Below are 12457 nucleotides of genomic sequence, written 5' to 3'. Positions count from 1 at the left end.
TTTTGTGTTGTTGTTAGGGTTCCAGATCCTTTTTTTAAAAAAAATAAATTTATTTTATTTATTTGTTTCTTTATGGCTGCATTGTGTGTTCGTTGCTGCCGCAGGCTTTCTCTAGTTGCATTGAGCAGGGGCTTCTCTTGTCGCGGAGCACGGGCTCCAGGCACAAGGTCTTCAGTAGTTGTGGCGCACGGGCTTAGTTGCGCCGTGGCATGTGGGAGCTTCCCAAACCAGGTCTCGAACCTGTGTCGCCTGCATGGGAGGGCGGATCCTTTTTTTTTTTTTTAACATCTTTATTGGGGTATAATTGCTTTACAATGTTGTGTTCGTTTCTGCTGTATAACAAAGTGAATCAGCTATAAATATACATATATCCCCATATCCCCTCCCTCTTGCATCTCCCTCCCACCTTCCCTATCGCACACCTCTAGGTGGTCACAAAGCATGAAGCTGATCTCCCTGTGCTATGCAGCTGCTTCCCACTAACTATCTGTTTTACATTTGGTATTGTATATATGTCCATGCCACTCTCTCACTTCGTTCCAGCTTACCGTTTCCCCACCCCGTGTCCTCAAGTCCATTCTCTGCGTCTGCGTCTTTATTCCTGTCCTGCCCCTAGGTTCTTCAGACCCTTTCTTTTTTAAATTCCATATATATATATGTGTGTGTGTGTGTGTGTGTGTGTGTGTTGGCATATGGTATTTGTTTTTCTCTTTCTGACTTATTTCACTCTGTATGACAGACTCTAAGTCCATCCACCTCGCTACAAATAATGCAATTTCATTTCCTTTTCATGGCTGAGTAATATTTGATTGTATATATGGGCAACATCTTCTTTATCCATTCATCTGTCAATGGACACTTAGGTTGCTTCCATGTCCTGGCTATGGTAAATAGTGCTGCAGTGAACAATGTGGTACATAACTCTTTTCAAGTTATGGTTTTCTCAGGGTATATACCCAGTAGTGGGATTGCTGGGTCATATGGTAGTTCTATTTGTAGTTTTTTAAGGAACCTCCATACTGTTCTCCATAGTGGCTGTACCAATTCACATTCCCACCAGCAGTGCAAGAGTGTTCCCTTTTCTCCACACCCTCTCCAGCATTTATTGTTTCTAGATGTTTTGATGATGGCCATTCTGACTGGTGTGAGATGATATCTCATTGTAGCTTTGATTTTCATTTCTCTAATGATTAATGATGTTGAGCATTCTTTCATGTGTTTGTTGGCAGTCTGTATATCTTCTTTAGAGAAATGTCTGTTTAGGTCTTCTGTCCATTTTTGGATTGGGTTGTTTGTTTTTTTGTTATTGAGCTGCATGAGCTGCTTGTAAATTTTGGAGATTAATCCTTTGTCAGTTGCTTCATTTGCAAATATTTTCTCCCATTCTGAGGGTTGTCTTTTGGTCTTGTTTATGGTTTCCTTTGTTGTGCAAAAGCTTTGAAGTTTCATTAGGTCCCATTTGTTTATTTTTGTTTTTATTTCCATTTTTCTAGGAGGTGGGTCAAAAAGGATCTTGCTGTGATTTATGTCATAGAGTGTTCTGCCTATGTTTTCCTCTAAGAGTTTTATAGTGTCTGGCCTTATATTTAGATCTTTAATCCATTTTGAGTTTATTTTTGTGTATGGTGTTAGGGAGTGTTCTAATTTCATTCTTTTACATGTAGCTGTCCAGTTTCCCAGCACCACTTATTGAAGACGCTGTCTTTTCTCCATTGTATATTGTTGCCTCCTTTATCAAAGAGAAGATGACCATATGTGCATGAGTTTATTTCTGGGCTTTCTATCCTGTTCCATTGATCTATCTTTCTGTTTTTGTGCCGATACCATACTGCCTTGATTACTGTAGCTTTGTAGTATAGTCTGAAGTCAGGGAGGCTGATTCCTCTAGCTCCATTTTTCTTTCTGAAGATTGCTTTGGCTATTTGGGGTCTTTTGTGTTTCCATATAAATTGTGAAATTTTTTATCCAGTTCTGTTCAAAAATGCCATTGATAGTTTAATAGGAATTGCATTGAATCTGTAGATTGCTTTCGGTAGTATAGTCATTTGCACCATGTTGATTCTTCCAGCCCAAGACCATGGTGTATCTCTCCATCTATTTGTATCATCTTTAATTTCTTCCATCAGTGTCTTACAGTTTTCTGTGTACAGGTCTTTTGTCTCCTTAGCTAGGTTTATTCCTAAGTATTTTATTCTTTTTGAGCAGTTCCTTAATTTCTCTTTCAGATTTGTCATCATTATTGTATAGGAATGCAAGAGACTTCTGTGCATTAATTTTGTATCCCGCTACTTTACCAAATTCATTGATTAGCTCTAGTAGTTTTCTGGTAGCATCTTTAGGATTCTCTGTGTAGTATCATGTTATCTGCAAACAGTGAACAGTTTTACTTTTCTTTTCTGATTTGGGTTCCCTTTATATCTTTTTCTTCTCTGATTGCTGTGGTTAAAACTTCCAAAACTATGTTGAATAATAGTGGTTAGAGTGTGCAGCCTTGTCTTGTTCCCGATCTTAGTGGAAATGGTTTCAGTTTTTCACCATTGAGAACGATGTTGGCTGTGGGTTTGTCATATATGGCCTTTATTATGTGGAGATAAGTTCCCTCTCTGCCTACTTTCTAGAGAGTTTTTATCATAAATGGCTGTTGAATTTTATCGAAAGCTTTTTCTGCATCTATTGAGATTATCATATGGTTTTTATGTTTCACTTTGTTAATACGGTGTATCACATTGATTGATTTTCCTATATTGAAGAATCCTTGCATTCCTGGAATAAACCCCACTTGATCATAGTGTATGATCCTTTTAATATGCTGTTGGAGTATGTTTACTAGTATTTTGTTGAGGATTTTTGCATCTATGTTCATCAGTGATATTGGTCTGTAGTTTTTTTGTGCCATCTTTGTCTGGTTTTGGTATCAGGGTGACGGTGGCTTCATAGAATAAGTTTGGGAGTGTTCCTCCCTCTGCTGTATTTTGGAAGAGTTTGAGAAGGATAAGTGTTAGCTCTTCTCTAAATGTTTGATAGAATTCGCCTGTGAAGCCATCTGGTCCTGGGCTTTTGTTTGTTGGAATATTTTTAATCAAGAGTTTCAATTTCAGTGCTTATGATTGGTCTGTTTATATCTTCTATTTCTTCCTGGTTCAGTCTCAGAAGGTTGTACTTTTGTAAGAATTTGTCCATTGTATTGGCATATAGTTGCTTGTAGTAATCTCTCATGAACCTGTGTACTTCTGCAGTGTCGTTTGTTACTTCTCCTTTTACATTTCTAATTCTGTGGATTTAGGCCTTCTCCAATTTTTTCTTGATGAGTGGCTAATGGTTTATCAATTTTGTTTATCTTCTCAAAGAACCAGCTTTTAGTTTTATTTATCTTTGCTATTGTTTCCTTCATTTCTTTTTCATTTATTTCTGATGTGATCTTTATTTCTTTGCTTCTGCAAACTTTGGGGGTTTTTTTGTTCTTCTTTCTCTAATTGTTTTAGGTTTAAAGTTAGGTTGTTTACTTGAGATTCTTCTTGTTTCCTGAGGTGAGATTGTATTGCTATAAACCTCCCTCTTAGAACTGCTTTTGCTGCATTTGTTTATAGGTATATTTTGATTTCCTCTTTGGTTTCTTCAGTGATCTCTTGGTTATTTAGTAGCATATTGTTTAGCCTTCTTGTGTTTGTACTTTTTACTGTTTTTTCCTGTAATTGATATCTGGTCTCATAGCAAAGCGGTTGGCAAAGATACTTGATACGATTTCAATTTTCTTAAATTTACCAAGGCTTGATTTGTGACCCCAAATATGGTATATCCTGGAGAATGTTCCATGAGCACTTGAGAAGAAAGTGTATTAGGTTGTTTTTGGATGGAATGTCCTGTAAATAACAAATCCATCTTGTTTAATGTGTTATTTATAGCTTGTATTTCCTTATTTATTTTCATTTTGGGTGATCTGTCCATTGGTGAAAGTGGGGTGTTAAACTCCCCTATTATTATTGTGTTACTGTCGATTTCCCCTTTTATGGCTGTTAGCATTTGTCTTATGTATTGAGGTACTCCTATGTTGGGTGCATAAATATTTATAATTGTTATATCTTTTTCTTGGATTGATCCCTTGATCATTATGTACTGTCCTTTGTCTCTTGTAATAGTCTTTATTTTAAAGACTTATTTTGTCTCATATGAGAATTGCTACTCTAGCTTTCTTTTGATTTCCATTTGCATGGAATATCTTTTTCCATGCCCTCACTTTAAGTTTGTATGTGTCCCTAGGTCTGAAGTGGGTCTCTTGTAGACAGCATATATACCGGTCTTGTTTTTATATCCATTCAGCCAGTCTGTGTCCTTTTTTTTTTTTTTTTTTTTTTTTTGCGGTACACCAGCTTCTCAGTGTTGTGGCCCCTCCCGTTGTGGAGCACAGGCTCCGAATGCACAGACTCAGCGGCCATGGCTCTCGGGCCCAGTCGCTCTGCGGCATGTAAGATCCTCCCGGACCAGGGCACAAACCCATGTCCCCTGCCTCGGCAGGCGGACTCTCCACCACTGCGCCACCAGGGAAGCCCCAGTCTGTGTCTTTTGATGGGAGCGTTTAATCCATTTACATTTAAGGTCATTATTGATATGTGTGTTCCTATTACCATTTTTTAAATTATTTTGGGTTGTTATTGTAGGTCTTTTCCCTCTCTTGTGTTTCCTGCCTAGAGAAGTTCCTTTAGCATTTGTTGTAAAGCTGGTTTTGTGGTTCTGAATTCTCATAGCATTTGCTTGTCAGTAAAGGTGTTAATTTCTCAGTCGAATGTGAATGAGATCCTTGCTGGGTAGAATAATCTCAGTTGTAGGTTTTTCCCTTTCATCATTTTAAATATGTCCTCCCACTCCCTTCTGGCTTGCAGAGTTTCTGCTGAAAGATCAGCTGTTAACCTTATGGGGATTCCCTTGTATGTTATGTGTTGCTTTTCCCTTGCTGCTTTTAATATTTTTTCTTTGTATTTAATTTTTGACAGTTTGATATATATGTGTCTTGGCGTGTTCCTCCTTGGATTTATCCTGTATGGGACTCTGTGCTTCCTGGACTTGATTAGCTATTTCCTTTCCCATCTTAAGGAAGTTTTCCAGTATAATCTCTTCAAATATTTTCTCAGTCCCTTTGTTTTTCTCTTCTTCTTCTGGGACCTGTATAATTCGAATATTGGTGCGTTTAATGTTGTCCCAAAGGTTTCTGAGACTGTCCTCAATTCTTTTCATTCTTTTTTCTTTATTCGGCTCTGCAGTAGTTATTTCCACTATTTTATCTTCCAGGTCACTTATCCGTTCTTCTGCCTCAGTTATTCTGCTGTTGATTCCTTGTAGAGAATTTTTAATTTCATTTATTTTGTTGTTCATCATTGTTTGTTTGCTCTTTAGTTCTTCTCGGTCCTTGTTAAACGTTTCTATTTCCAAGATTTTGGATAATCTTTACTATCATTACTCTGAATTCTTTTCCAGGAAGGCTGCCTATTTCCTCTTCATTTTTTTGGACTGGTTGGTTTTTACTTTGCTCCTTCATCTGCTGCGTATTTCTTTCTTCTCATTTTACTTAACTTACTGTGTTTGGGGTCTCCTTTTCACAGGCTGCATGTTCATAATTCCTGTTGTTTTTGGTGTCTTCCCCCAGTGGGTAAGGCTGGTTCAGTGGGTTGTGTAGGTTTCCTGGTGGAGGGGAGTAGTGCCTGTATTCTAGTGGATGAGGCTGGATCTTGTCTTTCTGGTGGGCAAGACCACGTCCCTTGGTGTGTTTTTGGGTATCTGAACTTATTATGACTTTAGGCAGCTTCTCTGCTAATGGATGGTGTTGTGTTCCTTTCTTGCTAGTTGTTTGGCATGGGGTGTCCAGCACTGGAGCTTGCTGGTCCTTGAGTGGAGTTGGGTCTTCATGTTGAGACGGAAATCTCTTAGAGAGCTCTTGCCGATTGATATTACATGGGGCCGGGAGGTCTCTGGTGGTCCAGTGTCCTGAACTTGGCTCTCCCACCTCAGAGACTCAGGCCTGACACCCAGCCGGAGCACCAAGGCCCTGTCAGCCACATGTACCTGTGGCAGGATGGTTGTCCTGATTTCCACTACACACACCTAGCCTGATGGTGAGCCCACCTCCTTCAGAGCGAAGTGCTGACCAATGGCACAGACCCCCGGGGCATGTGCCAGGAGGTCAGGCTGAGTCAGTCCATTGACCTGCATATATCTGGAAACTGGGTGGCTAGTGTTGGAGCATCTCCTGCAGAGGCAGGGGGTAGCTGTGGCTCACCATGTGGACAAAGAACTGGCAGCAGAAATTCTGGGAAGTACTCTTTGGCGTGAGCCCTCCCAAGGTCCACCATTAGCCCCACCAGAGTTTGGCAGGTGGATTCTTAGCCACTGTGCCACCAAGGAAGCCCTCCAGATCCTTTTGAATCCCAGTTTTTTTTTTATAGCCATCGAGAATGCTTCAAGGCCTTCCTTCTTATAGCTTCACCTTTTGCTACCAATAGAAGGTCCTTGGTATGAAATGTCTGAAAGGCGATTGTAACCTTTTACCCTATTGGCCACGTTAAAATTTTTTTTCCTCAGACATCGATCTTTTCTTGTAGAGATTTGAGAGTAGCAAGTTATGTGGCCATCACACATGCCCCAAGACAGGAAGACTGTATCATAAATATTATATCAAGCCAGTTCCTGACAGACCATGTTATACTGATTGTTGTCGCTCATACTGGTGAATTTGAAACTCTTAATCAGAAAATGGGCCAACACATTATCATGTCCTGCTGGTATGCACATTGAGTTTGAAACAAGTGGTTATTATTGTTAACAGAAAGCATTCTATTAAGCCACCGCCTTACAGTCAGAAAGAGTTAATGCTCAAAGAAGTTAGCATCTATATTGAGAATATACACAAAAAAATTTCTAGAACAATGAAAACATTCTTGAATTAAATTTTAATATGCCTTGATTTAAGGCATAGAAATGTCATTCTTAAAAATGCCAATGCTAGTGAAATTATGCAATTTAAAGCCTTGAATTGTGCCAGCAACTCATACAACTGAAAACCTCATGAAAAAAAGTCAAAATGAATGAGATATCACCAGTTGACCAGGACAGTGAAGAATTTGTGGAAACTGTAAAGTAAATGACTGAATTCCAGTTAAGTAACCCATACCCTGACAGGAGACGAAAAGAGGGAAAATTTTTTTGAGATTTTCTGGTAGAAATCTGAAATACATTAAAGATCAGAGCAGCAAAGGCTGGTGAAAGGAGTAAGCTGTCAGTAGTAATTAAGTGTCTGCCCTTTAGAGGAGCTTATTCCTCTCTTCAGAAATGCTGGTCCAGGCATTTGGGATGTGGACACTGGTCTGAGAAGCAAAGTAGTGAATAACTACCCCAGATATGTATGGCCATCAGTAGGGAGAGGGAACTTCTGCATTCAAAATGCAAAGTGCATACCTACAATTAGAGGAAAAGCCTACCTGATTATAGATCCTCTTTTTCCACTTTCCTACACAGCGAAGGAAGCCAGGACATTGCAACCAGATTCAAGAAAAGGATTCTAGCTACCAGTATTCTTGAGTCTGGACTCATTAATATATATGTACTGGCAACCAAGAAACACTGAAACTTGAAAAAAATCAGTATCATGAAAAAGAAGTGCAAGGCCCAACATACTGATGAATTTTTTTTTTAATTTTAGGTATTTTAGGTATCTGTTTTTTATTTATTTACTATTTTTGGCTGAGTTGGGTGTTCGTTGCTGCGTGCAGGCTTTCTCTAGTTGCAGCGAGCAGGGCCTACTCTTCATTGCGGTGCATGGGCTTCTCCCTGTGGAGCACAGGCTCTAGGCGCACAGGCTTGAGTAGTTGTGTCACACAGGCTAAGTAGTTGTGGCTCGCTGCTCTAGAGCGCAGGCTCAGTAGTTGTGGTGCGTGGGCTTAGTTGCTCTGCGGCATGTGGGATCTTCCTAGACTAGGGCTTGAACCCGTGTCCCCTGCATTGGCAGGCGGATTCTTAACTACTGCGCCACCAGGGAAGCCCCTGATGAAAATTTTTGATTAATGCTCCCAAATATAAGAAGAAGCAATTATGAAAGAGGAAGAGGCTTCTTAGAAATTAAAAACATGAATTCCAAAATGTAGGTGAGAGGTGGATTATTAAATGACATGAATAGACATAACCAAAGATTGGGATTTTTGCAGGAAGTAGTGCAAAAGAGGAAAGAAATGAAAAGTATGAGAGAGAGTGCTTCCCTGGTGGTGCAGTGGTTGGGAGTCCCCCTGCCGATGCAGGGGACAGAGGTTCGTGCCCCGGTCCGGGAGGATCCTGCATGCCCTGCATGCCGCGGAGTGGCTGGGCCCGTGGGCCATGGCCGCTGAGCCTGCGCGTCCAGAGCCTGTGCTCTGCGACGGGAGGGGCCCCAGCAGTGAGAGGCCCCAGCAGTGAGAGGCCCACGTACCGCAAAAAAAAAAAAAAAAAAAATTATGAGAGAGAAATTAAGAGACAGGGAGTACAGATTAAGAAACTTTGTTATATTATCTAGTAGAAACTCTGTAAAGAAAACAGAGAGAATGGAGGAGAGGAACTAATCAAAGGATAGGCAATTAAAATGTTTACTACCTATGTACCCTATATGCAGGGTATTACTTGAGGGTGTTTTCTAGCAAAATGAAAACTGCATGCAATAAACGGAAAATAAGGAATATAAGAAATATTGGTGAGCAAATAAATCTGAAAAAAATTAGAACTAAGCCTAAATAATATGGCTGTGAAGCTTAAGGCAGATGTCTGAAAATTATTTTTGGTGATCTTGGCGATGGAGAAAATATAAGTTAGAAAATAAAACTCTGCAGGAAGCACAGCTTAAAAAAAAAAGAAAATGTCATCAGGAGAGCACAGGGAAGCAGATGCCAACATCTGTAATCTCAATAAATATAAAGAGACTAACATGCTTTATTAAAAAAGCAGATTGTCATTTAGGGTTGAAATAAAGAAATTAAAATGTTTACAAACACACCTTAATCAAAAATTTAACACAGGAAGTAAACAAACTGGGTAAATGCTGGATGTAGTTAACAAAGGCTTACAGAAAGCTGAAAGGACAATATCATATAAGATAAACCAGAATTGAGGACCAAAAGCATTAAGAGGGACAGAGAGGATATGTATAGAAGGTATAATCCACCAAAAATATAATTGTGAACTTTTTTATACCTGTTCTACAAACATATTTAAGTATATCAGGCATAAAAGCAAGTTTATTCAGTATAGTGTTTTTTTTTAAATTTTGGTGAAATAACAGAATTTACCATTTTAACTATTATTAAGTGTACTCTTCATTGGCATTAAGTACATTCACATGGATGTGCAGCTGTCACTGCCATTGATCTCCAGAACTTTTTCAAAATTTTCCTACGTTGAAACTCTGTACCCACTAAATAATAACTCCATTTCAGCATAGGCTTAATAGCCTATTTTTTGAAACTATTGGTTTTTCTGTTTTCTGCTGTTAATTTTCATTTTTGACACCAGGTTGTGCACTACTTGTGCCTGTCACTGTTGGAATGATGTTACTTATGGTTTAGGGATATTTTCCTAGGATGTGTGGTTTAGAAAGTTTGAATAGACCTGGCTGCAAACGTTTGTCCATCTTCTTTCTTAAGCAGAGATGCTAATCAATATTATCTACTCTGGCTTTGACAAAAAACATTGGGAAACTGTGGGGTGTTGTGTGTGTATGCGTGTGTACATAGTTTTCCTGAGGCATTTCAGAAGCCAGAATGTGAGATTTGAAATGCAGTGGAAATGAAGTATAGAATTCAAGAGGTCAAATGAGGCAGAGCTTTAAATAGATCATCAAAATTTTCATAGAAGTTAAGAATAATGGTAGAATTAGGAATGAGGAAGAAAAGCAACTCACATGCCAAATGTGCTAAGATATCAGTAGATAATCAGTAGGTCTACCAAGGTGACTTTCACACATTTTCAGGCCACTCCTCATGATGCAAAAACCATTTTCTCTCACAAATACAAGAACATATAACTGAAATATGAAATAGTACTTAACATTCTGTGTGCTATACACATTTTTAGAATAGGTATAAAAAAGTTCACAATTATATTTTTGGTGGATTATACCTTCTATACATATCCTCTCCGTTTCATTTCTTTGAAACTTTGGTCTCAATACATTAAATTATTTTAACAGCCAGTGAACAGGTTGCAATGTAAAGTTTGAAAGTGGTTTAGCTGGTTGTCATGAGACTCAGAGGTGGTAGAACTTTTATGCAAGGGTAGAGAAGTTAATTGTAAGTAGCAGAAACCAGAACATGGCCAACACTTCTACTTACCTTTTCTAAAGAACTTTACTAAAGTAATTAATATTCTTCACAGTTCAATGACTGACAGATGGTAAAACGTTCCATCTGAAATGTTTGTTGAGGAACTTGAGAGTGTTGTTTACTGTGGGAACATGGGTTCCAAAGAAAAGAGTAATGAGCAGCAAAAAGTGGAGGTGAGGTGAGATGGGGAATTCATTGAGTTAAGTGGAAATGAGAGTGGAAAAACAGAGAGATGGAGTAACATCCATTTTGACCTTAACCAAATAACAGAGATAAAAAGTAAGTAAGCCTGGTACCAAAGTGTCAAATGGAATTCTGAGAGAAAGTTCATTTTCTTAAAAAAAAAAAAAATCATTGTAGAGAAAGACAAATAAAGAGTAATGAAAAGTACCCTAAATCCAGCTTATAACTTCAGGAAAATTGTTAATTAGTTGTACTCTCAGTTTCTTCATCAATATATGATTTCATTGAACTAGGAGATTCTTAACCTTACTACTATTTTTAAATGATTAAGTCTATATATTGCATCCCCATTATCAACAGTGGAATGCAAATGTGTTTGTATGTATGTATGTATGTATATATATATACATAGTTCTCTTAGTGGCTCTTGGAAACATTGTGACCAAGCAGTTTTAATTATGAAGAAAATGGCTTAACAACTCAATATATTATTACTAGTTTCTTCATTAAATGTTCTTCAATCACATTTGATTTGTTATTTTTAGTTACACGAGCATGCTGCCTACTTGGTGGACAGTTTGTGGGAGAGCTCTCAAGAACTATTGAAAGACTGGGAATGTATGACAGAATTGTTATTAGAAGAACCTGTTCAAGGAGAGGAAGGTATAGTATTTCGATAAGTTGATTTACATATTGTTTTGGGTTTGCATTAATTATCATACCACCCTGTATAGATCACTTCTTACAAATGAGTATATGCAAGCGTACTGTGTGTCTTTTTTTGCAAAGAGAATAGTTTGTTTCCTATAACAAGCAAGGATGTCTCAATAGTGTATAACATCTTTCTGTATTAGGACTACTACCATTCATGCCACACAAGTTTTTAAAATCCTGTAAATGTTATGTAGCATTCAAAAAAGTTTTTTTTATGCTGATTTGAGACACAAAGTACTGACACACTTAAGGTAAAAAAAAAAAAGGCACATGCAGAATCTTTTTGCTATGTATGTGTACTTAACCTTTCACATACAATGATTTAATTAGACCACAATCATCCCCTCTTTTGTTATAGCTTTTTAAAAATTAAAATAAAGAAATCAAAAATAAAGTCACTTACCTAGCTATTCAAGAAATAGGGAGAAATAATTACTATATTGATAATTTCTGAAGTATGCATCTTACATTACACTTTGTGTAATAACATGAACAGCAAAATGGATATGTATACTTAATAAAGCATTTATATTCTAAAAGATTATATGAATATTAGCTCCTTAAAACTAGCAATGCTTTTTCCTCTGTATAGCTTGTTTTTCAATCTAGCCCACAACAGTAGTTTAAAGAACTACTATTTAATCCATACAGAGTCCTAAAATGTAGATGATACCGTGATGTAAGTGAGGCTTGTAATGAACTAAACATGGACTTTAGAATCAAAAGAAACAGATTCAGATTTCTAACTCTGTCCTTTGTGACTTATGTCCTCATTTTTTCTGCTCCTTAGCTTCCTTTTCTTTATAATATAGGGATTCTTTTTCTTATTTACCTTATATAGTTGTTGTGAGGATTAAATAAAATAGTATACTATTGATTCCCTATTCTGTTTCCCCTGCTTTTCTATGTAGTTCAACCCTCTGGGATATAAGAGCAGAATGAGCCATCACCTGCAGTAGATTACCTAAACAGTTTAGTGACCATCCCCCAGTGTTCTTTCCAAGAGTGATGCTAATTGGTATTATCTGCTCTGGCTTTGACCAAATTCAGTGAGAGAAACAATAGCTATGCATCATACCCAAAAACACTCCAGTAAACTGGCTGAAATTGCTGCTTTTAAATTCAAGATATTTGCCTCACAACCTCATTCTTTTTTTTTTCCCCTCATTCTTAATCTGTAACACAAATCCTTCCCCCAAATTTCCCAGACCTTCTTTCAAGGTAGAATTTAT

At 37.8% G+C, this 12457-nt stretch overlaps 1 protein-coding gene across 2 annotated transcripts in view; it reads left to right on the top strand.

Moving 5' to 3' along the window:
• STAG1 (STAG1 cohesin complex component) overlaps window positions 1-12457 on the top strand; it is a 306358-nt gene that overhangs the window by 220931 nt on the left and 72970 nt on the right. For both annotated transcript variants that reach the window (XM_065876744.1, XM_065876743.1), the window contains exon 14: window positions 11057-11174. In XM_065876744.1, the coding sequence (XP_065732816.1) occupies window positions 11057-11174 (118 nt within the window). The remainder of the gene's footprint in view (window positions 1-11056; window positions 11175-12457) is intronic.

Source organism: Phocoena phocoena, chromosome 4 (assembly GCF_963924675.1).
Source record: "Phocoena phocoena chromosome 4, mPhoPho1.1, whole genome shotgun sequence".
NCBI lineage: Eukaryota > Metazoa > Chordata > Mammalia > Artiodactyla > Phocoenidae > Phocoena > Phocoena phocoena.
Note: the sequence above shows the minus strand (reverse complement) of the source record. Positions and strands in the feature narration are given on the sequence as shown.